At 40.9% G+C, this 26,398-nt stretch overlaps 1 protein-coding gene across 2 annotated transcripts; it reads left to right on the forward strand.

Annotated features, from left to right (window-relative positions):
• The first annotated feature begins 1,684 nt into the window (after window positions 1-1,684).
• erbb3a (erb-b2 receptor tyrosine kinase 3a) lies at window positions 1,685-24,858 on the forward strand. 2 transcript variants are annotated; one of them, XM_074633879.1, is made up of 29 exons: window positions 1,685-2,035; window positions 9,446-9,603; window positions 10,036-10,222; window positions 10,537-10,662; window positions 11,263-11,328; window positions 12,988-13,106; window positions 13,417-13,558; window positions 13,810-13,923; window positions 14,042-14,162; window positions 14,311-14,384; window positions 14,483-14,573; window positions 14,750-14,767; window positions 15,658-15,875; window positions 15,962-16,097; window positions 16,257-16,350; window positions 17,794-17,948; window positions 18,041-18,094; window positions 18,820-18,961; window positions 19,045-19,164; window positions 19,268-19,366; window positions 19,868-20,053; window positions 20,147-20,302; window positions 20,468-20,543; window positions 20,663-20,809; window positions 22,070-22,167; window positions 22,321-22,515; window positions 22,619-22,687; window positions 23,339-23,588; window positions 23,737-24,858. In XM_074633879.1, the coding sequence occupies exons 1-29, from the start codon at window positions 1,948-1,950 to the stop codon at window positions 24,459-24,461; spliced, it is 4,224 nt and encodes a 1,407-aa protein (XP_074489980.1). In that variant the 5' UTR covers window positions 1,685-1,947; the 3' UTR covers window positions 24,462-24,858. The 2 variants fall into 2 exon arrangements, with proteins under 2 accessions (XP_074489980.1, XP_074489990.1); XM_074633889.1 differs by lacking the exon at window positions 14,750-14,767.
• The last annotated feature ends 1,540 nt before the right edge of the window (window positions 24,859-26,398 follow it).

Below are 26,398 nucleotides of genomic sequence, written 5' to 3' on the forward strand. Positions count from 1 at the left end.
TGCAGGATATTCTGCACATGTAGTCTGAGAATCAGTGCCGTTTTTGAGAACTATGATTAAAAACGTCATACTTAGTCACAGGTGTCAGACAGCACATCGTAGATGATCTCACTCAGTCTTTTCACACGGTGTTACCAAAAAATCACACACATGATAAGACATGACTCTCTCTGGTCCTCTCCGTGGAGCTCAAGGTGACGTGTAATCACAATGGTTTGATTGTGACTGGGGACCTTTGTGGCTCTGTGTCTAAATCCCCCATCTGTCTTCACTGTCAAACTGTCGCATGAAGACAAAATGCTCCATCTCTGTGGTTACAGGTTTTTTGGACAAGTTGACAACATTTTTGTGAAAGCTCTGGTGTGTAAATGGACACATAAACTGAGCACACAGCAAGTTGCAGTTTTGCTTTGCTACATGAGAGTATTTTCCTTCTACTTTTGTATTACATTTGAGAACAACATGTACTTCTAAATCATGTACAAACATCTTTGGTTTTTTTTCCTGGCTCTTCCTAGAGCTCATCTTAAATTGAATTGAGAACAAGCTTTTATTGTTTTGCATCCAGCAAACACAAGGCTTTCATCCAGGAGACCGCTGTTCGTGTCCCGCGCGTTACGTTACAATCTGCTGTTGTCCCGTGTTCACAAGGTTCAGTGTCATTTTCACTGCGCAAACGTAGTAGTTTTAAACCCAACCATGTATTTCTTTCCTAAACCTAACTATAGTGGTTTTGTAGCTTAATCCCAAGTGACGCCAAGGAGCGGTACTCAATTGGTTGCAATCTGTAACCACACCACTAGATGCCGCCAAAGCCTACACACTGTTCCTTTAATATTTAATGATTTTATTGTGAAGCACATTGTAGGCTAACTTTTGTTTTGAAAAGTATTATATCAATAACTTACTTTACTGCAAACCCGCTGTGCACTATAACATCCAAAGCCTTCCACATTTAGACTATTTTGCGTGGCATAAACACTTAAAGGGACTGTTTGTAACTTCTTACACTCTTACACTTCTTCGCGTGTTGCTACACTGTTCAGACTCAGGCTTCAACACAAACTACACAGAAGCATCAAAGTTATATCTAGTGAAGCCCGTCTTGCTAAACAGTGTTGACCGTGCTCCGACCAAAACTCCGGTGTCTCCCCTGTTCCCTCCGGCCGCGGTCGGGAGGCTGAGGCAGGAAAAGCCATCTCTAGGATAAGCAGTGATTTATGGAGAGCAAGCAATTTCTGATTCTTACAAACAGTCCCTTTAAAGAATGATTCCTATTTTTATTTTACAAAATGAGACCTTAAAAATGTTTTTATATAAAACATTGATCAATAAACCTAAATCAACTGGTGGGAAAGCACATTTTTGCAGACGGTTGTGACTCTTGCCCCCTGAATGCATCCATCCATGTGTTTCATGGCATCAAAAGCACCTTCATTTCCCTGGAAAATGAAACTTACAGTATGGGTTATGGGCTACTGCATCTTTCAAGGTGTTTTCAAGGTCTGCATCGTGCTTCCAGGTTTAGTAAGAAGTCTCGTGGCTGCAGTCTGCAGACAGGAACCTCCCACATAAATCAGTGCAGAGGAACAGACGCTCCGGCCGCTGATTGGCTGCACGCTGCACTCCAATCACAGAGCTTCAGTGATTCCTCTCACGGAGCGGGCGGATTCACTTGTAAAGTTACCACTCAGTTAAATGTCAAACAGAGAAAACACAAACAGGTTTTCACTACAGGGCGGATTTACTTCTTCATCATTTGAATACTAGAAGAAAGCGAAGGAACGGAATAAGGAAGACAATCTGGATTAACTCTTGTTTCTAAATGGACTCTCTCGGATTGAAATATATGGATTTTTTTGATGAGAAAAGGACAAAATTCTTCTTATTAATTGTGATGGCAATGTTTGTTTAAAAAGGACACCAAGCTTGGACATTAGAGTGAGGATGACCGCCCCTGTGAGGAAGCTGCTGCAGGTGCTGTGCGTCCTGCTGCTGTGTGCTCTCAAACTCTGCAGAGCACAGACACAAGAAGGTGGGTTCAAACACACACATTAACACACAATCAACACTTTTTTATACTCAAATATCCCAGAATATGTTTGACAAATCCCATGTGAACACCTGGATTAGAGTTGTTTACTAGGCTGCTGCTTTGTAAAACACCTGTCCTGCCTCACAAACCGCACTAGAGAACCTGTTCCGCACACGTCAAACGTGTTTGCTGTGAGTCACCTGCTGCTGCACCTCTCCCACGACTCTGTGTGTGTGCTTTATCATGTTTGTCTCAATTGTTTCAAGGCTTTGCGACAGAGGAGCCCAACCTTACACCGCCTGTTGACTGACGACCACAGTCAGCCCAAAAGATCTTTCCCTGTAATGCAGAAAGAAAAAAAAAAAAACTTTCTCTGATGTGTTTTAATCCACATGTTCTCAGTATAGTCAGTGGTGCTGGGAGAGGTATTCAGATTTATTAGTTCACAAACAAAAGTGCTGCTTTAAGGAGTAAAATGAGGCTACATTAGCATTAACATCTCTAGTTGCTAACACCTTACCAAAAATAAGTTTATTCAAGTGTGAAATTAGCATACATCTTTGAAATTTAAAGTAAGAGAGTATACTTTCAAATGACTTCTTATGTACTTATCAGAGATATACCTAACAAAAGTATACATAAATATACCTGGCTCACACTGACAAGTATACAGAACAGTCTAAGTATACTTGGTTTATACTGATAAGTATATAGAAAAGTCTAAGTATACTTGGTTTATACTGATAAGACAAGTATACTTGGCTTATAGGCCTACTTGTGCTTAATCTTTTGATCGACATATACTTAAGAAAAGTATAATTAAGTATTCTTGCCTTATAGGCCTACATGCTTGGCTTGTAGTTGTGCGTACTTTTTGATAGAGTAGCCTATTAAAGTGTGTGAGCTATGACTCAAATAAATGTAGTGAAGTAAAAAGTGCAACACTTCTCTCTGAAATATAATGAAAATGACATAAGGAAATCCTAAAGTACATCAAAACTGTCCTTGAGTGCAGCACTCAAGTAAATGTACTCAGTTACTTTTCACCACTGAGCGTATAGCGATGTGTTTGAGGCAGAGACAGGTGTTGTGATTTGAACCGCATAGCGAGACTGTGAACTTTGACCTCGGGCTGTTGTTGCCGTCACCTGGCTGCAGGTGAGTCGAGTGGCGCTCTGAGATTGAGAAAAACAAATGTGATCATCAATCTTTAGGCAGCTGATGGTCAGGTGACAGAGTAGCCTCTGGCACCTGAACTGAACACTAAAACAACAAACACACTAGTATGGAAAAATACAGTTTGGTCACATGAGAGGGAACATTTGATTGTTTGGAAGAGATTCTGCAATAATGCAGTAAATACGCTCTTAAATCCACAACAATGTACAATACACTAAACCATGTTAGCTTTGTGAATGTTTAATAACACATTATTTATATTGAAGAGGAGCATTGATGCAAACCTGATGAAACATGTTTGTTCACAGTTACTCAAGTCCTTAGAAATAAACTAAAGGCATTTTCAGGAATTTCAGATTAAATATATATACATCTATATCTCTATATATATATATATATATATATATATATATTGGTGTCAAAGCAGCATTTTCTCTCATCATCGTGCCATTTAAGCCAGTTGTTGAACAGGATTTTGTTGTGCAGTAACGAGGCAATTATTATGAAAGAGGTTGCTGTTATGTTGCTGTAAGGTCGACCTGTCCGCCAAACTTTATATGAACATATCAGTTGTAATACATGAGGTTAACTGGTCAACCATAATAGAAGAACCAGTTTTGCCATGTGTTGGGGGGCATTTAGGGTGTCTTTTTATGTTAAGACAGTTCTCATTTTAGATCCTTACTGCTCTTTTCTGCAAGAAGCATTGGGTTGATTATTATTTAGAGAAAATGCTTTTTACATATAAAGCACAAGAGGGACTCACATTACAACAACATGTTATAAATAAACAGTACAGGTGTTGCCAACTTGTAGCACTTTCATTTTCAGATACAGTTGTTGTGCCAACAGGAAGTGAAATTTGATTCCAAAAAATGACATCATGACGCATTAGTGCAAATACGTCAGTTTAATGTCTCAGATGTTAAATATGTGTTATGTGTATCAGAGGGGACTATATATTTCAAGAAAACAACAACAGGTGGTGCCTCTTTAAATTGCTTCTGTACTTCTACTGTTCTGCTGTGTATTTTTTACAGGTGTGACATCCAAATAACCGATGTGTCAAAAAGCAAATATGCTGCCGCTCCTGTTGGTTGGATGTTAAGCAACTCTCTGGGACGGCCTCAGTCTGTTCACTAAAGTTTAAAGCACGTTCATATCTACACAACCTCTGGCTGTGAACCATTGAATGCACCACGAATTAAATAGTTCATGTGCTCAGGTGTCTGTCTTTGTGCTTTGCGAGCGTGCGTGCTGCGCGCTCACTTGTGAGGTATGCAGTAATCTCTGGCCCATCCTGTGCCAAGTTTCTGTTTACGTCAGTCATCGTCTCAACCGCTTTATTGAGCTTGTTTATCTCCTCCTCCCTCTTTTCTTTCTCTCCTTCTCTTTTTTTTGAAACCCTGGTAGTAGATGAAAATCATACAGCTGAACCTGATCTGTGTTGTGTTTTCGTCCTGTGTTAGGTTACACTTTAGTGCCGAGGACAATGAGACCATTTTGCTTTGAGTTCATGTGCTGTATATGATAGTTATGGAATAAGTGAGAAGGCTGTAAAGAGTGAGGAGACACACACACACACAGAGAGAGAGAGAGAGTAAAGTGTCCTTGCAGACAGATAGAGGCTTGGCTGCACATCTTGATGCACTACGACACTTGATTTGCACTCTTTCAAAATAGGGCCATTGTGTGCATGTGTGTGTGTTAATGTGTGTGTATTGACTCTAAACCCTCCACCCTGTTTCTTTTTTCTCCATCATCAATCTGCCAACACTGAAAGTCCTCTTTTGACAGAAAAAACCCACTCAGCCTGTTGCGATTTCTATAACGGCTGACATACCATTTTGTCACATACTGTACTGCATGTGTACATACTGGTTTGTCCTCCTCTCGAGTGGGTTGTGCTTGAACTGTATGCATACTGTACATACTGCCGCGCGTGGAAGGTTCTTGAACGTTCGTGCGCAGATGTTCACAAGTATTTCCCAACAGGCAATTGAAACGGTGTAGAGTCAACAGCAACAAGTCATCCACCGATAGCTTAACTAAGGTGGGGTAGATAAAGAGCTTCACCCTTGAGCAGCTCATAAACTGATATTGTTTCAATTGAACAGCTTTTAATGAGCAACAGTTCCTGAAAGCAAATTAGTCATTGCAACTCAATGTGATAACCCTGATATGGAGCAAGCTGGGGAATCTAATATATTGGCCCGTGCTACAGCATGCATAGTTGTGAATGTTAAAGAGATCATGCCCTGTGGCATTAAAGGAGTGCTCCAGTGACATCACTTGCATAAAGTTGATTAACTTGCAAGAAATATATTTAAAAAGATAAAGTCTAGTCAAAATGGATAGGTCTACAGCAGAGGTCAGAGCCTTGTATGGGTCAAGCTCCTAAAACACTTCTCTTAATGCAACTCATTAGAGTCTTTTGTTAAACTGCGTTTATGTTATATTGTAAAGATCATAATTATGAGTAATCTCTGACAGCTCCGATGTCTCCCACTCGTGAAAAGAACAAACTGGTGGAAAATATCTGCAAAGCCACCATTGCAGTTGCATCTAAATAATATATTATATGAATAGTTTGACATTAACTAACATTAAAACTATATATATATATATATATATATACAGTGTATATATATAGCCATCTTGGAATAATGCAGGAAAGCTCCCAAGTTGGAACAACTGGAAGTTTTCCTGTTCTTCCCGTTCTTTTAGACATTGCATGCATGCACCATTAGACCCTGTCTGTCCTGTCTGTCAAACTCCATGCCTCCAGTTTTAAGATGTTTTAGCCTGCTTTCACAGGCTGAGTAGTAGGCTTCTCCTCCTGACGAGTAAATTGAGCTTAGTCTGTTAAATGAGTGGAGATCCCACTAGCCACGCTGACACAAAACCAGGACACATTATTAAGATATCGGCCTCTTAGCCTCCTGCCTCCACTCCAATAACACTGAACATGAATTGTGTTTATGTTGCTCAAAATTTGAAAAATGACATTTAAAGAAATCAAAAGCAATGTGTCCTCCCGGAAACAATGTTCTGGTTATTCTTGGTAATCCACAGATGTCACTAGATATTATTTCTGGAAGGAAAGCCTTGTGTTGCATAAACAAAATTCCATTCACTTCTGTTGTGTTGCAGGATTTCCGCAAACTAGATGAGACCAAAACTTTCTATCTAAACACAATTCAGGATTGAAATATGTGTTTTTGTGATTTGCGTGGACCGATCCTTTAATATAATTTGCTACAGAGCCACTTCCTGTGAACCCGATGTTCTCAGAAACACACAATAAAGGGACTCTTATCAGGACTTTATGGACGTAGGACGTGCTCGGTGCATGCGTCTCTCTTACACGCACACACACACACACGCACTGTGCTTTGACGCCCCTGCTGTGCTTTGTGAGGTTAATAATCATTAGCCTTTTTATGTCCTTGTTGATCCTGTTGTTCTACCGGGCTCCATTTTGACTCTGATGTAAGTAGAAGGAATGTGTTTGTGAGTCTGTCGAGCGTACTTCATGTGTGTGACCTGAGTGTAACAAAAACATTCCTTAGATCGTCACTGAGTTCATCAAAAACCAATAACAAGTCAACAAGAGTTAACTGGTTCATGATTATGCTTAGACAGAGGTGAAGTCAGTTCATCCAAATAAGAGGAACAATTTAAAAATCACTATTGCATCTAGTGATATCCGGCCATACAGATAGTTTTTGTTTTATTCGCTTAGGTTTTGAGACATTAGTCTTTTATATTTCTGCGACCACCCCAATGAAATGGAGATGAGTGGGATTTTGTTTGTGGTGCTCAAAGGATTCAAAATTGCATTTTAAAAAAATACAGAAACAGTGTCCTAATTACTCTGGATAATCCACACAAATACTTTTCATTGGAACCTTGGAACAACTGTTCATACTGTAAAAATTAGGGATGCACAATCTGCCTTTTCAGTCCCGATAGCAATACCTGGTCTTTGGGTATCAGCTGATACTGAGTACCGATCCGATACCAGTGTTTAATTAATAAGCTGTATGCCTCACTGTGTGGAAGTGACTGGGATCATTCTTTTATGTGTAAGGCAACATCAGGCTGGACTTAAACATTGCTTTCCTAACTTTTTAAAACAAAGGGTGACAAATAAATACGTAGATATACATTTATTCAATTGTTCTTTTATCAAAATAAGAAATTGTGCACCAGCAACTTGGAAAAAAACCTTCAAAATTAACAGGAATTACAATTCAAGTGTAAACCTTTTTAATGCAGCAGCATTGGTCAGAACTTAAACAGGAATTAAAATTCCAGTATATAATATATATAGTATATAAACATAGAATTGCATTGAATAGATCGGCTCCATTGTCACCGATATCCGATCCAGCTATTTGAGTCAGTATTGGGCCGATATCGATCCAGTATCGGTATAGGTGCATCCCTAGAAAAATATATGTTATGCACAGATATGTTTCTGTTGCTTTTTTTAAATTTGAATTTTACAATGCTATGAGCGCTAGAAATTAAATTTAATATCACAAAATCTTGACGAATAATGCCAAAATTATCGTCATCATTGGAAGTGAGAAATGTGTTTTTCGTTGGCAGAGTATGAGTAATGTCATAAGTGCAGATTTACACTTTACTCTTTACACTTCGTGGGCAAACGTATTTGAATGTATGATTGTTGAACATTGGGGGATTCATGTGCTGCTGTAAAAGCCTCTGCTTTTCTGGGAAGGCTTGCCACAAGATGTTGGAGCCCGGTTGCAGTGATTTGCTCCCATTCAGCTACAAGAGCATTAGTGAGGTCGAGGACGGATGTTGGGAGATGAGGCGGATTTCCAATTCATCTCAGATGTGTTGGATGGGTGCAGGCCAGTCAAGCTCTTCCACACCAAACTGGGAGAAACATTTCTTTATGGATCTTGCTTTGTGCGGGGATTCGTTTTCATGTTGAATCAGATCTTCTCCAAACTTTCACTTCGGGAAGTGCACTATTATTTGAAATATCATCGTATGCTGAAGCTTTAAGTTTTCCCTTCAGAGGAACTGAGGTTCCCAGACCATTGACAAAAACAACACCAGACCAAAAGTATGTGGACATATTGTGTTTGTCACAATGTGTACATTACACAAGTATGTGTTTGTATATTGAGATCAACAGGCATGGTTAATTCTCTGTCCTTCCATTTTCTCTCTGCTGCTCCTCTCCCGTCTGACATTTGAATAGCAAAGCAGCCTTCAAGTGACGCTGAATGGTGGACTCCCACAGACCATAAACAAGGCTTCGTATGTTTGTCTCAGAGAGGGACATGCCCTGTGTACAATCCTCAGCTTGTTTCACACTGTTACAGTACATTCATTGATATTGTGCAAGCCGGACACAGTTGTTTGTAGTAAGTGGCATAAAACAGTCTTTATAAGGGCTTATACGCTGTTCCCTCATAAATGATTTAACAGACTACTTTTATTTGTTTTGCAGTGAACATTTTTCTTTTTGGCTTTTGTGGTACTCTACCTCTTCCTTCCTATTGGGCAAAGATGCATATGATGAGTGATGATACTATGAAATTGTCTGTAAAATGCAATGAGTGAAATAATATTATCAAAGGATAAAGTTGTTGTTATTCTATATTATTCTTATTGATAACAAATACCATGAAAAGACCAACTACAGTCCATGACAGACATGAAATGAGCCACACGACATACTGTATTTCAGACTTGTTCCAGAGCTGGATTTTTAGTTAATATCGTTGTTACAAATGTCAGTGGGATTTTGAATGAGGTTTTCTTACTGCCGGAACAAGTTGTGGTTTCACTTCGGCTCTCTATATACTTTACTTTTTATAAAAGTCTACATCATTCTCTATAAATGCTCGGCAGGCACTGATGATCGCGTAAATGATGTATTTGTTAGGGACTATTTTCAGCTGTGGATTAATATATATTTGGTGTGCTAGTGAGTATTTACAGCAGCAGGACAGTGTGTGGGATCAACTGAATATGTTTTGGACAGCAGTGGAGGAATAAGCCTAATCAGGCTTTGGATATGACAACACTTGTGAAAAAGGATCAATTCATTGTTTGTTTTGGTCTTTACATGGGATTTGTTAACAATAGGAACATTTTAAAATATCATCAGACCTATCCTTTTAAATCTGTGTATCTAATCTAAACATATTGACATTAACAAGAGTTCATTCTTTACTGTTCCAGTGGCCGTTTGTACCGGCACCCAGAATATTCTGAGCACAACGGGAAATTCAGAGATCCAGTACAACCTGATGAAAGAGAGGTACACTGGCTGTGAGATTGTGATGGGCAACCTTGAGATTACCATGATGGAGCACACCAGAGACTTCTCCTTCCTGCAGGTGAGGCTTTGAACACACGGAGGCATCACCACACACTTACAGAGAGAGCATGTTACTGGCAGTACTTTCACAGAGCTACAGGGTATGTGTCACTGAGAAAAACTGCATGGTGGCTAGTCTAGACAAGGATATGGATAAACCTGATGCCAAAAACACATCCCACGTCTGAGCTGTTTTTCACGTCTACATAGTGGAGGATGTCTCAAATGCAGAATGAGCTCATTTATGTCCCCCTCCAAGTCATTTTCTAAATCAATCATGGTGATATATTAGTCATGGTGACTAATGACAACCCAAGCAAAACACCCTCCCGCTGCCAGGTTGTGATAACAATCCCTATGACTAACAAAATCAGAGAAAGGTCAGTAGGTGTTTTTCTGAACACCTGTATTTACTTTAATTTCTCTTTCCCGTTACTTTTTAACCCTGCAGTCTATCAGGGAAGTGACAGGCTACATCCTGTTCGCCGTCAATGAGTTCACCCGCCTGCCTCTGGACGACCTGCGCGTCATCAGAGGCACCATGCTGTACGAGGACCAGTACGCTTTGGCTGTGATGGTCAACTATCAGAAGGAAGGGCAGCATGGCCTGCAAGAACTGGGCCTGACACACCTCACAGGTACACAGGAAGTCCGTTAGTGTGTTTAAGTGTGGGAGGCTGGAGTGGAGCAGATAAGGATGTGACACTCGGTTACTGTTGGAGCTCCCACACCCACACAGTGCAGCCACACCTTCAGAGTACTGGTCGTCGGCGAGCAGCGATGTGTATAGTCGCAGTGATGTGAAGTCCCTGGAATGTCTCAACTGCCAGTGTAACATGAGCACATTATACTGAGTTCGTATGAGCAGTAGTAAAGGATGAGTCATGGGGCCCGTTCGGGCTTGTCTTGCTAATTGTCTTTCCCCATTTAAATGTCTGTGTGCTGCCCACAGAGATACTGGAGGGAGGAGTCAAGATCATCCAGAATAAGTTCCTGAGCTACGCCCAGCAGGTGAACTGGCAGGACATAGTGAAGGATGCGAAAACTCAAGTAATGATTGAGGGCAATGGGCCTGAAAGTGAGTGGAATGGATGATAATTACACATACGAGCATCAATTACCTTCCATTTAAACGTCAGACTTTTGCCAGTTGCATAAAAATAGACCTAGTCTTTGTCTTAAATATAACTTTGAGTCAGACTTGCTATAGACACTTAAATTGACCTGTTGCATAAAACCTCCCTATGAGTGACTAATGTAAGACTGATAGCCTGTTGAGCAATGCATTATGGGTGAAATAAGACACCTCACAGAAGAGAAAAATGGCAGATGCAACAACGACATCGCAGCAAGTATGGGAGAAAATATCAGGAAAGCATAAATCCATCAGTCCAATCCATCAAAAAACAATTCAAGAATATGGAACAAGAATCCAAAAAAGTTATGGATAGACGGTTGAAATAGCTGACCTTCTAACATATTGTTGCCATAGCAACAAAGCTCTCACCTAGGAGAGAGGTGGCTAACTTATTTATGCAACAGACAGGCTTTTTGTAGTACTAATTAGACTAGTCTAACCTGATAATCTAAAGCAAAGACTAGTCTTATGCAACTGGCCCTTGTTTGGTCTGCTTTAAAATGTAAAAATGCATTCACTGATAATCCATTTGTGTCTCAGAGCCTTGTAACGAAGCATGTGGAGACCTTCCATGTTGGGGTCCAGGAAATGACACGTGCCAGATCTGTGAGTGACATCAGCATCCCTTTATTTCACATGCATCAACTCAGTTCTGTAATGCTGTGGTTCCCAAGTGGGTGTTGTGGCCACAGATGAGCTAAGGGTGCAGCAAGATTTGTAGATTTCCATTTCTTATTGAACATATTCAATAATGTTTCACCACAAAAAAAATTAGGCAACATTTACATAAACTTCATTTTTTTAACTAGAAGTTTTCAAACATTAAAACATAAGAAATAAGAAATAAACACTGAAATCACCAAAAACCTTGTTAATTAATCAGTTGTCATAGTAACATACATATCCACGTAGCAACATATCTTAAGGCACAGTCACACATGCGCAAAATTAACATTCGCCTCCCGTTCACTTCCATTCTATACGAGTGCAGAGGTGAAAAAACATTTGCTTCTGATGGCGAAGCAAATTTGCATCTTTGCATTTGAAATGCAGTTCAACTTCAGTGAACTTTCAGCAGATATCGCCTTGGCAGGCGATGGTCACTCGCCTGCATTTGTGCATGTGACCATGCCCTGAAACTGCAGATTTCTGGGTTTTTTTTCCTGAGGCCAGTATTATTTTGCTTACTTTACCTACTTATTACTTTACTAATATTAATGTTAGTTCATATACTGTATGTCACATATTGTACATCAGTCTTGTTTGATTTGTTGCATCATTTAAAGGGACTGTTTGTAACTTCTTACACGTATAAATCATTGAGGGTCGGTGTCCCATGCGCGCTCCCGCGTGGCTACGCTGTTCAGACAAGACTCCAACACAAACTACACGGAAGCGCCAAAACCGCAAAGTTCTATATAGTGAAGCCCGTCTGTCAAACAATGTTGGCCGCGGTCGGAGGTCGCGGGGGAGACCATAGCTTTGGTCTCCAAGGCTGGAGTCTCTGCTGTACTCTGCTCCGCTGCTCCTCTGCTCCTCTGCCTGCTTACCTTCACTCACACACCGCGCTCATTCTCGCTCTTTCGCTCCACTATCATGTGCATGCGCGCACACTACACACTGCAGAAGAGTTAGTTTAGCTCTGAGAATATCTAGTGAATGTACAGTGGACATTTGTGCAGAAATAAATGCTGCAGCTCCTCCAGACCAACAGAGGTTTCCCGTGTCTTGTGAAGTGACGGGGCTCCGCAGCGAGAAAAGTTATCGTCTCTGACCAAAACTCCGGTCTCTCCCCTGTTCCTTCTGACTGCGGTCGGGAGGCTGAGGCAGGAAAAGCCAACATTAGGATCAGCAGTGATTCATGGAGAGACCTTCGTCTGGTCAGCTAACATTACTGCCAAGCAGCTGAAATATAGAGTGATATTGTGCTTTTAGCTGACGTGCGTCGCCTCACTGTTTTGAGCGATGCTCGTTCATGTCTATGTAGAGCGAGCACAAGCGCAAGCCCGAGCAACAGGACGCTGACTTTCGTTGACTTAACGGCCACAGGTGTCGCTGTTAACAAACATTTTTGATTCTTACAAACAGTCCCTTTAAAATACATTTCTATAACAGATAACCATGGTGTCATTTTCTAGCTGAAAAATGTGCACATTTATGGATGTTGTATGAGTGGGCATGGAGGGTGCAATCACTCTGAAGGGGTGCCTGGCTAAAAGTTTGGCTGTAATAGATTAACAAATTAACTCTCAACCTCTCTTTCAGTGACAAAGACTGTGTGCGCCGCTCAGTGTAACGGCCGATGCTTTGGTAGAAACCCGAGCGAGTGTTGTCACATTGAGTGTGCCGGAGGCTGCACTGGACCCCTGGATACAGACTGCTTTGTGAGTCTGCTGCTTCAATAGGCATTTTAACACAGAAGACATTTTGACATGTCACAGCAGGAAAAGCACTGGGGTAAATAATAAAATCAATGAGTTTCAGGGTCCTGGTATCGTGCACATTGGCTCACTGTCACTCAGTCATGACGTACTTATTTGAAGACAACAGAGCCATTGTTAATGTTATTAGACACACCTGTGCTTTTCCTACTATGACAAGTCAAGATGGGTGCTGTGAAAACTGACATAAGCACACAAAACATATCTATAAGCTGTGTTGCTGACTATGCTGTCTGTATGTGATGTTTTACAGGCTTGCAGGAACTTCAACAACTCGGGCGCCTGCGTGCCTCTGTGTCCCCAGACCATCATCTACAACAAGCACACATTCAAAATGGAGCCCAACCCCAACGCCAAGTACCAGTATGGCACCAACTGTGTGGCCCAGTGCCCCCGTGAGTCCCCACACACGCTGCTTTATACCCACATATTCACACAGACTCACAGTCTATATGTAGTGGCTGTTCTACCCATAGCATCAATGCAGTTATTTTTATGTTAACACAAGATTTTGTTCAGCATTCAAAGTTGTTCGTAAAGCGTCAGCTGTCGTAAAATACTACTTGTATCTTAGCGCTCATGTATATTTTTGGTTAAGTGTCATTTAAGTCACTTATTTGAGCCATTTTTTGTTTCTCTTTTACAGCTAATTTTGTGGTGGGTGGCAGCTCATGTGTGAGCAGTTGCCCATCTGATAAAAAGGAGGTGGAGAAAAACGGAGTGAAAAGATGTGAACCCTGTGGAGGCCCCTGTCCAAAAGGTATTTAAGACAGTACAGGACTACCCTCTGAGCCACAGCCGCCCGGTGACAACCCTAGTTGTAAATGTTTTCATATGTTCTTAACATTTCCTCTTCCTCTTCTTCATCTTCCTCCCAGTTTGCCATGGCACAGGAAGTATTGTCAAAGGACAGACTGTAGATGCTCTAAACATCGACAGTTTCATAAACTGCACTAAGATCCAGGGCAGTCTGCACTTCCTGGTGACTGGGATCAAAGGGTAAACTTGTACTATTTGCCATTAGTTTTTATAACATACACCTGAGCTTTTACTGTATTTAGTAGGTCAATATGTATTTTCATCGGTGCTTCGTGGATGCTTTTTGCAACAGGCCTTTATTTTTTCATCTTTTTGTTTCTGCTCAAAGTGATGACTACAACAAAATACCAGCCCTCGATCCAGAGAAACTGAAAATCTTCAACACTGTGAGGGAGATCACAGGTGCGTGTTTGTTGAAACTGTCAGTGTACTTTTGCTTTTACGTCACAGTGTTTTGCAGTATGGTTAATGCCTCTGGAACACTATGTCTTTATTTTCAGACATCCTCAGCATCCAGTCATGGCCCGAAAACATGTCAGACCTGTCAGTCTTCTCCAACCTCCAAACAATTCAGGGCAGAACACTTTACAAGTGAGACGTAGTTGTTTTTATCTCTCTTTGTTCTGTCATTGTTTTCGTTTGTCTTGTTGACTCATCGTCATGTTATTATCATGTTGTTGTGTCCTTCACTGAACCTTCACCGGCATCAATCTGATCGTCTTGTATCTCTTTGTTCCCTTGTTATACCTCATGTTTACCCCATGTAGAGGAGTGAGCTCTAGAAGGTACAGTATATATTTCACAAGCCTGCCTGTATCCGCCTCTTCATGCACAGCATCTTGGTTTAAAATCATTTTCCTTGGTTTAGATATTATATTATCCTTACAGGGCATATTCAGTACTGGGATTGTGTGATTGAGTTGGTGGTGGGTGCAACTCTTTAATGACTTCACATGGTTTTCTTGCATGCTCTTTCTGATGAAAATTGATGGTATTTGGCTGCAAAATGTTGTAATCTGAGAGTCGGGTTGTATTTTATGGAAGCGAAGAAACTATTGTACTAACTATTGTAAAATTGAATCCCTTCTGACTACTTACATCATTTTTAAATTTAAATACCAGTTTACTTCAGTTTATTTGCACAATTATTTGGATACAAAGTACATACAATAAGAAAAACAATAATTTCAGTGCAGAAGAGGAAGGAAGCCTGGGAGGCTTATTCAGAGTCCTCCCCTATTTAAACAAATAAAAAAATTATCATTTATTACTCATCAAAAACAAAACAACACAAACAAAACAACAAACAAAGAACACATAACACACAAATATCAGACCTGTGTCAGTTTATGTTCTGTCATTGATATGATCCAGTAGAAGTTCAGATGGAAACCCCTAATATTTGAAATGTGTATTTTGTTTGTCTGAATTTGTGAACCTTAAAAAATATACTTAACACCATGTTATTTTTTTTTAAATTGCAAAACTTTAAATTACCTTCTGAGAAATTCACAGGATTTATAATCTCACAAATTCAGAAAAATGGTTTTCAAAGTAAAATACTCAGTTGCCCATAAAATTCAAATTATAAAGCAATTTCTTTGCTTCCATAGTATTACAAACACAATCACAACTATTCATTCTTCTCACATTTATTCACTATTTATTATTTCAGGGGCTACTCTCTTCTGGTGATGAGGATCCAATCTCTGACCTCACTGGGGTTGCGCTCGCTGCGAAACATAAACGACGGGGGCATTTACATCACAGGAAACAAGAAGCTCTGCTACCATAACACTGTTAACTGGACGCGCATCTTGACCAGCGCCTCTGGCACGCACCGACGCCATAAGCGCATCGACATGAAGCAGAACAGACCCAGAGACCAGTGTGGTGAGTGAGGGTGGGTCACTTTTAACTGCCTCCCTTGTCAGGTGTTATGATGATACAGTGTTTTTTGTTCTGTTGTGTGTGTGTAGAAAGCGAGGGTCATGTGTGCGACCCCCTGTGCTCCTCTGATGGCGGCTGCTGGGCCCCGGGGCCAAACCAGTGTGTGTCCTGCAACAAATACAGCAGAGGAGGAACGTGCGTGCCAGACTGCATGTTCTTAACTGGGTGAGTCTTTACAAAAGAAAAACTAGTAATATGAGTAATAACATTCACAGTGTTAGTCTTAATATGAGTAATGTTTGCTGTGGCGTAGCCGTCCCAAGTGTTTCAATCTTATCTGCAGTCTGTTGAAAGATTGTGATTTACTTTTTGTTCTGAACACAGGGAGAGGCGAGAGTTTGCTTCTGCATCAAGGGAGTGTATGCCATGCCACTCCGAGTGTAAAGTCCAGGAGGGGAAGCAGACCTGCACAGGACCGGTATGATTTTCTCTATTCGCATATTAACTGTTGCCAAACAACAGGCTGAAAAGCTGCGCTGCTTTACAGTAATATTCACAAAACAAGTTCTCAAAGCTCAACAATTAAATTGTAATAGTTTTGGGTGCGTTGCTGCCACTTAGTGATAATTCAATCAGGAGAGACTCGTATGAATTGAATGGTGATTTATTACAAAGTGCACAAATTTATGAATAGTAACAGTCTTTGGCGATTTAGACCCAATGTGGCATAGCAAAGGGGGAAGTGATGCCGTAGTTGGATTAGGATTATTCCCCTGGGTCTAGACACTGGTGATGGTGGTAGTGAAGATTGATGCAGATCCGATGAATGAAGTGGAGCAGGATTACTCTGATGTGATGAATCTGGAGGTGATGGGGGGGGGTGGAGGGTCGCATCAGTTTGTGCTGAATACTGACACTGAAAACAGCATAAGGGAGAACGTTTTTTAAACTTTTGACAGCAACGATGTGATTGGTTTAGGGCCAAAGTTGGCCCGCCATCAGGTTTGATTTGGCCCGCCAGATGTTAGCAAATTCTTTTTTTTTTATTAAAAGACCCAACCGACTTTACTGTCTTTTGGAGGCCGTACCAGGCTCGGGTTTATGGTTAGAAGATAGTGGCATCATATGAAACTAGAAAACCTAAGGACTCCATTAGTACCATATCATGTCATATTAGCTTGTCAGGAAGGAGGCTAACACTCTAAAGTTGGGCTAAATGTTGGTGGGAAAAAACTGGCTTGGCCATTGGTCAAGGGGACCCTTGACCTCTGACCTCAAGATATGTGACTGAAAATGGGTTCTATGGGTACCAACGAGTCTCCCCTTTATAGACATGCCCACTTTATAATAATCCTATGCAGTTTTGGGGAAAACATGCAGTTCTTTGAATGCAGTATACATGTGTTATTTTTGACTATTCTAAAAATAGTGTATTTTAATATTTCTACATACTGGGGTCCATAAACAGTCTTGGAAATGCATAAATTGCATAAATGAGCCCAATTGTATTCAGCAGGTGGGTTTTAAAGGGCTAACTATGTAAAACATATTCAATTAAGGGAACTTGGGATCCTAGTACCATTTTGCATCTTAATAATACAATACAATAGGTGTTTAATTTTGGCCCGTGGCCCTCCATTGAGTTCCAGTTTTGGCCCTCCAAGGGAAAAGTTTGGGCACCCTTGGTTTAGGGAGATATGGCAAGATCTGATTGGTCAGTGAAAAGAGAGACGCCCATAATCAGCTGACATAGTAATTTCCCATGAGAGAAAGAACCAGAATGAATGAGATTGCCGCCCTAGTCTTCCTGACTGAATTTACGCATAAGCTTCATTTATACTCCATATTGCCACTGACTTTTAAACATTTTCTGTGTGCTTTGTATTTGTCTGTCAACTAAACTTTCCCTCTGTCTTTTAAGGGAGCAGATCAGTGCATAGTGTGCACCAGCCTGAAGGACGGTCCTCACTGTGTCTCCTCGTGTCCTGAGGGCGTGATGGGAGGGGAAGAGGTCATCTTTAAATACCCCAACAAGGAAGGCCGCTGTGAACCGTGCCACATCAACTGCACCCAAGGGTGAGATATATGTGCAGTCTTTCTCTCTCTCTCTGTCTGTATTCATACGTCTGTTTGTGTTTGTTTCAAATCCACCTCTTTTCTGTGTTCAGGTGCTACGGCCCAGGAATTAAAGACTGTGTGGTGTCAGCCCGGTACATTTCTGGGTAAGTTGCTTCTCTCAATCTGACATATTTTCCAAAATAGCTTTTTATCACCTTAGAAACATTACTAAAGTACGGCCGTTCCTATCCTATAAAGATGCTGAAAAACATATTCATGCTTTTATTTCAAATAGATTAGACTGTTGCAATGCTCTTTTTACTGGTCTTCCGAAACAGTCGTTTGAAAATTTTAACTTATTCAGAACTGTGCTGCTAGACTTTTAACCAAAACAAGGAGGAGAGATTATATTACCCGAGTTTTAGCTTCACTTCATTGGCTCCCAGTATCTTTTAGAAGAGATTTTAAGGTTCTTTTACTTGTTTTTAAAGCTCTTCATGGTTTGGGACCGGCCTACATTGCAGACTGTCTGTTGTTTTAATATTGTCATTCTATTTCTTATTATGTATTTTAACTTTTTTACACAAATTCTCTTATTTTTATCAATGATCTCTGTTTTAATTTCAGTAATGTATTTTAGCATCTGCTGTCCACTTATTGTCTAATTTTATTTTCATTCTATTTTATCGCCTTTCTGCCCTTGTCTGTATGTGTTGCAATTTTCTTTTCTTTTTTTTTGTTAAGCACTTTTAGCTGCATTTCTTGTATGAAAAGTGCTCTACAAATAAAGTTATTATTATTATTATTATTATTATTATTATATTTTAAATAGTTTAGACATTTTTATTTATTATCATGTCATCTCTTCTTCCTCCTCTTCTGTGATCAGACAAGCGACCACAGCCATCGTACTGGGAGTGATCGCCCTTCTCTTCGCTTCCTTCTCTATTTTCGTGCTGACCGTCCTGTACCGCCGAGGTCTCGCCATCCGTCGCAAGCGAGCCATGAGGAGATACATGGAGAGCGGACAGGTCAGTCAGAGTCTGAGGTCCTCATGAATGCTGTTATGCTTCGGTTACAATTTGTTTTTAACACACGATCTGTGTGCCTGCAGAGTTTTGAGCCTCTGGATCCTGGAGAGAAAGGAGCTCAAGTCCACGCTCGGATCCTGAAGCCAACAGAGCTGCGTAAGATCAAGCTGCTGGGTAACGGAGTGTTTGGATCAGTCCATAAGGTAACGATGATTGTGATCTATACAATCCTCCTCTTAGACATTTGATATTCATTCAACAAATTATGAATCTGTCTCTATTTTCTTTTCTTTCTTTACCTCACAGGGAATTTGGATCCCTGAGGGCGATACAGTGAAGCTTCCTGTGGCCATAAAGACAATTCATGATCGCAATGGACGGCAGACCTTCCATCAGCTGACAGATGTAAGAAAACATGACTAAAAGGATAATATCTTTTCTGTGTCATATACTCACTGATGGTAGGCTTAAAAGGTTTATAGCTTGCTACTTGGGTCCATGGAAGTCATGCAAAAACAAAATAATAATAACATGCCTAAACTTATCTAAAGAAACTTGTCTATTCACTCCTGCAGCACTTCTCTGCTGTATGTGAAGTATGTTTCAAGTACTCATTTTCTCCACAACATAGCTACATTTAATGGCGATATGAGGATTATTTATTTGCAATACATTGAACATACAGAGGAGTCTATTATGTTGCAGGATCATGAGAAATGTTACAGGTTTATATGGACATTTTGATGTTTAATCTTCCCCTTCACTGTCGAAACTTCACCTCAACGAAGAAGCAATCTACCAACTTTTCAGAGCCTACAAGAAGTGAATATTTGACACTTAAAGTAAGATTTTCAGTGGAGTATTCCATTAAAACTCATAATGATTTACTCTAAATGGTCACTGCAGCACATGATGACCATTGGCAGCATGGACCACATTAACGTAGTCAGGACTCTGGGTATCTGCCCCGGTGCCAGCCTGCAGATCGTCACCCAGCTCAGCGGCCAGGGCTCCCTGCTGGAGCACGTCAAGAACTGCAAGAACAAACTCAGCCCGCAAAGGCTGCTCAACTGGTGTGTTCAAATCGCAAAGGTAAAGGACCAAACTTTTTTATTTGTTTGTTTGTGTAGAACACTGTTTGGTCTATCCCAAGTACTCAAAGGCATTCTTGTCCTTTCTCATCAGGGTATGTATTACCTGGAGGAGAACAGGATGGTCCACAGGAACCTGGCCGCCAGAAATGTGCTGCTGAAGAATAATTACACCGCCCAGATCTCAGACTACGGCGTTGCAGACCTACTTTACCCTGATGACAAGAAGTACTTTTACAATGAGGTCAAGGTCCGTAACACGACAGTAAAGATATCATTAATATGATCAAAGTTCATCAAGAGAGCGTTTTAATTTATTTTGCACTCTGCTCCTGTTTGCTCACATTCACTGAACACTTATTCTGTCGTTTTTACTGAAGTAATCAATAGAGACTCTCTCTGTTTATGTCTTTAGACACCAATCAAATGGATGTCCTTGGAGAGCATCTTGTTTCGCAGATACACACATCAGAGCGATGTCTGGAGTTACGGTGAGTTTAAACCAGCTTACAAGTCCCAGCTAATAAATAATTCGTAATATTGAGTGTTTATGAACAGTAGTGGAGGTGTGGATGTTTCATGCCACACTAAACCTGTCACCTACATTTAGGTGTGACGGTATGGGAGATGATGTCCAACGGGGCAGAGCCGTACACTGCGATGCGTCCACAAGAAGTTCCTGATCTGCTAGAAAAGGGCGAGCGTCTTTCCCAGCCACAAATTTGCACCATTGATGTCTACATGGTCATGGTCAAGTGTGAGTACCTGTCTTATATCCTTCTTTAGCATCTGGTCTGAACTACAAATTAATAGCAGTAATACAAGCATTTGATTTTTAGCCATGCCAGCAGATGATTCAGACTGAAATACCTCATCAACTATTGGATAGATTCAGATTGCTCTGACGTTTTGTACATTCATCATCCCCAGAGGATGAATCCTAATGGCTTTGGTGGTTCCCCGACTTTTCCTCTTGTGCCACCATGACGTCCATTTTTTACTTTTAGTGAAATGTCCTGAAAAACTATTAGATGGCTTGCCATGAAATGTGGTCATTCATTGGACATTCATGTCCCCCTCAGGATGAAATGTAAAAGCGATCGAAAAGTGATCCTCTGACTTTTCATCTAGTGCCATCATCAGGTCAAAATTGAATATGTATAATACTTTGGTTTATGGCCAAATACCTGCAAAACTAATGACACATAATGACTAATGACACTTTTGACTTTGTGTTTAGAGCTAATGTTGATGTTAGCACTAAGATGGTGAACATGGTAAACATGAGCTGCTGCTTAGCGTCAGCATCATAGACTGTATATATAGATGGACGACGTGTCTCCACTTCCTCCCGCTGTACAGAAGTGAAGCCAAAATATCCGGGATACGGGAGCTGCCGTGTTGAGATTTTTACGTCATTTGGAGCCAGAGTCTGGAGCCGCCGTATCTGGGTCACCCACCCAAACAACCGCCCGAACCAATCGCGAGCTGAGCACGGCCACAGCTTGTCAGCGATAGAGACTCACAGCTGTCAATCATGGCGTCTCACCCCCCTTTATATAGTATCAAATAATTAATTAAAACCAAAATAACACTTGAACATACATCAGCGTGATAATAACTACCTAAAATGACAGAAACCATCTTTGGGAAAAATGTATTTGACGTGTACTTTGACGTTTTAGTTTGGCCTATGTCCCGTCAGCTAACATTGAGGAGGAGGGCTTTATAACCTATACTGCAGCCAGACACCAAGATGTTTAGGATTCACTTTTGGAGAGCTGTCATGTCGTCCATCTTTATATACAGTCTATGGTCAGCATGTTGGCATGGTGACGTTAACATTTAGCTCAAAGCATCGCTCGATGTGCCTAAGTACGGCCTCACAGAGCTGCTAGCATGGCTGCACACTCTAAGTTTTGTTTATATTTAACTACATATTCATTCGATTCAGATGCTTTTTATTGTGCATTAATTCAATAGAAATGAAACTATGGCTCTTATTTTTAACTTCCAGGTTGGATGATTGATGAGAATGTCCGTCCAACATTCAAAGAGCTGGCGAATGAATTTACCAGAATGGCCAGAGACCCGCCTCGCTACCTGGTGATCAAAGTAAGAAAGGCTCTGTGTTTATCAGTAGACACCAAATTTGTACAGTACTTGTTTTTTAACTGTGGACAGAAAAGTTATTTTTATTTTATTGTTTATTGTTTATCATAAGCATACATGCAATATGCTAATTTATGTCTCACCTCTTTCCACCAGGAGGACTGCAGCCAACAGGACCCAGCCCCGGATGAACTCGCCCAGCGGAGTGCAGACCTGGACGACATGGATGAGCTAGACATTGAGATGGTGGACCAGGAGGAGGAGGTGGTGGTAGATAGTCTGACTCCAGCCCCCCACTACATGTCTCCAGCCAAGAGCCTCAGTCGCATCTCCAGGATAGACAATCCCAGAGTAAGAGACGCCTCTTCCTGTCAATTTCATGGACAGTTTATATCTGGAAATGTCTTTTCTGTCACCTCCTGCATCTAAATCTCACTCTTGTCCTTTCTTGTAGGTGATTATCACTCCATCAAACGTGGCTGGTTACCTGCCTATGACCCCAGGTTTTGACAACCCAGGACAGGTAGCTAAAGCAGACTTTTATGGCGAAAGCCACTTAAACTGTTTTGTATTTTTGTATGTACATCATACGTGTCAACCTTGAGACCTTAAAAATTGGGAGGGTTTCAAAACCGAATTGTGGGTATGAGGGTCGTCCCCCAGAAAAATTTGCGTTTCAGAAAATAATTTTTAAAAGAATGAAAATAACAAAATAATAAGTACACTGCAACAGCATTTTTACCTTTAAAAAAATTTATGTTAAATATTTTAACTTTAATTCTCAGGAAAGAATTGTCACACCATGACAGCTTTTCGCTACGTCGAGCAAAGCCCCACTTTGGGTGCAGCACGCTGTGATGTGTAGCTCTATTGTTGTCCGTGTGGAAACAGTAGAGGTTAAAGACGCTGTACAGTGCCAGAAACAGGTTAAGATAAAATTTGCCATAAATCAGGAGAAACACGGGAGAATTGTGAACCCGGCAGGAAACTGAGAGAAGGCAATGAAAAACGGGAGTCTCCGGGGAAATTGGGAGGGTTGGCAAGGATGATGTGCATTCAGTATCTATAACTGAGCATAATTAAGTCAAACTAAGATATTATCAACATCATCCTACTGCAAATTCCTACTCTTGCCATTTTACTAATGCAGGTCTGTTTGTGTTGTCTTGTGTAGGCCATGTGGCAGTCGCGCTCTCGCCTAAATTCAGCCCGCACTTTGTCTGAGAGCTCGGAGGCAGTGGAGCTGGAGATGAGCGAGGACTTTTCTCTGCCGGGGAGCCCGAAGAGACGACGTCATCGTGAGGACAGCGCTTACCTGTCGCAGAGGGACAGCTTGTCCGGCGGGCCACCAGAGACTCCATCACCAGAGATGGAGGAAGAGGACCAGAATGGATACGTGCTTCCTGGAGACAGCCCAGAGAGAGGTGACAACATCATTCATATTTGTTGTCTATTGAAATGATATTGTCAACCTGGAAAATGGGTCTACATGCCTGGGTTAGTTCTGCTGTGTCAAAACCATCATTATTCTAACGCAAACCTAATTTGATCAATTTTTTCTTTTTTTTTCAGATACCCTACTTTCCTCATCTCGAGTCGCTCCTGGCAGGATGCGCCTTTCTCATTCGTCGGGCCTCCTGGATGACCCAGATGAGGAAGAATATGAGTACATGAACAAGCAGATGCCCAGGAACAGCAGCCACTGGCTGAAGCCGCCGAACAAGAAGCGCACCTCCTCTGTATCGTCACAAGCGACAGCATGCTCAGGTGACACCGCATCAGGTCACACGAGGAGCAATCACAACTCCGATTCAGAGCAGCAGGGATCTAATGAAGTTGAATATGAATACATGGACATCCGGGCTAGTGAAAAAGATGAAAGCCCTCCAACGCCCGACCCTCCTCCTCCTCCTCCTCCTCCGAAACCAGCAAGGATGGGCAGAGAGGTGGAGGAGGAGGAGGAGGAGGAGGAGGATGAATATGTGGAGGACAGTAACTATCACTACACAAACAGACAGCCGAAGCTGCGTCAAGCTCTTCAAGACAGGAAGGAGCTGAAGATAGAGGGAAGGGACGAGGGTGAGGCGTATGAGTATGAGGACATGGACTCCATGGCTACCCTGCGGCCTGGAGATGTTGTGGTGTACCACAACCTGCAGAGGGAGGGCGAGGAAGCGTATGTTAAAGTGCGAGCTGGAGTCGGGCTCGGGCAACCTGCAGCTGGCGACAGATCTTTTGACAATCCAGACTACTGGCACAGCAGGATGTATCTGAAGCCTAAAGCAGTGCCTACATGAAGAACATTTTAAATCTCACAAACTTCCCTCTGAGACTTTATTCATGAAGGACCCAAAATGCAAATCAGAAGCCATGTAAATACTGTAGCCTATGACACAGTCTCAAAAACCCAACATGTGTGACTTTCTCACAGCTTTGCTGTCTGTTACAGGCTGATGTTATGTCTTGTATTCAGGCCTATGATTTGGGGCATTTCCAGAAATAATAGCACTGAGTGTTGAAAACACTAACAGAAATGAACAGATTACAAGCTATATTTTTTTGTTTACATTTTGAAATGAACAAAGCTTTTTTTTTGTAGAACAAATGCGTTTGTTTGGAGTTTTTATGTTTTGAGACCTCTTTTTAATGATGATATATGAAATACATTTTGTACTCATTAAAAATATTTTTGAAGCACCAAGTTTTTATTTTACCTATATAACATGATTGTGTGTGTAATGTGTGAAATGTAGGTTTTGTTCTTCACTTGGGTCAAATAATGAAGTTCGTTCTGGACCTTTTCAACAGTAATTTGACAAAATTTTGGTTGATTTATGGACATTTGCTGAAGTGTTTTAACTCTCCTACCTGGACTATGGGTTCCATTCCCTAAGCTGGTCATAGTCTGTAAATTTCCCCTCTTGGGATCAATAAATCTCTTACCAGAGCTTTCAGCCACGCATCACGCCCTTCATCAGGGGTTTGCGTTTGTTCATAGAGTTTTCTCAGCACACAACTGAAAGCTCTTGAGGTGGTTTAATTTTGTTCTTCTCTCTTGTTGTTGCCATTATAGGGATAAACAAACCCTCATATATATTCTTCCAAATATTGTATTTATAACAGGGCCAGAATAAACACCAGGGTGCAAAAATGAGCTGTGGGCCCCACTGATCCATATCATATTCCTCCTGCTCTTTGTGAACTGTGTCTACCCAGTTGCTATCAAAGGCTTCATTATATTTTATCTAGCGCCAGAAACCAGTACTACTATGAAGACTACCTGCAGTCTCTCATACTACAGTAATTTGTGGTAATTTATTTAAACAGGAACGTAAGTGGGAATGCATACCTTGTAAATGGAATAAAGATATTGTGATTTAATGGTGCATAATCCCAAACAAATGTGCACTTAGTCAAATTAACCAACAGATGGACAGAGAACGTGGGGCTTTTGGGCGCCTCAAGCTTCATGGGGCAGCAGGCAGTTGCACACATTGCCTGGTTGGTAATACAGCCTTGACGCCTACGCTTTTTGCATCTCATGGGGTTTTCAGGTGGACTTTGTTTTCTGTACGGTTTCTCCAGGTTATCATCACTGTCATGCATTTAATATGTGAAACGGTGCAGCTACTGTAGTTAATGTAAACTTCTCCTGCGAAAGATTCGTGCGACATCATAATTAGCATATGAATTTTTGTGTCATTGAAAAATTTCGTAGTGGCCAATCAGCTGTACTACAACTTCTTTGTCCAAGAAGTGATGCCATTGGGCCCAAAAAAACTTTTTCCCATAAACTTGCATTGGGAAAGACACATATGTAACTCAGTGGATCATTTTAATTAATTTAATTTTTTTAATTTTTTACTTCCCAGTATGAACACTTGAATAACCCTTATTTAAATAATTAGGTCCTAAAAGTTGTAAAATGCATTAATAGCTGATACCAATAATAATAATATTATTATTATTGTTATCATTATTATTATTATTTTTCTTTCCCTACATTTTGTTATTTGTTGTATAATTATTTTTAATCAGAATCAGAATCAGAATCATTGTTACAACACTAATAATGACAATAATAATTTTACAAACTATTTCCGTGACTCTTGTGGTCCTCCATAATATTAAACAATTGGAGTAAATCTGAAATGTCTAAATAATATCTGCAAGACATCATGAAGGAGCATCCCTGCATTTTGGCGGGTCGGGTGACGTCGTTAGCGTCACGGTG

This window comes from Sebastes fasciatus, chromosome 1 (genome assembly GCF_043250625.1).
Source record: "Sebastes fasciatus isolate fSebFas1 chromosome 1, fSebFas1.pri, whole genome shotgun sequence".
Lineage (NCBI taxonomy): Eukaryota > Metazoa > Chordata > Actinopteri > Perciformes > Sebastidae > Sebastes > Sebastes fasciatus.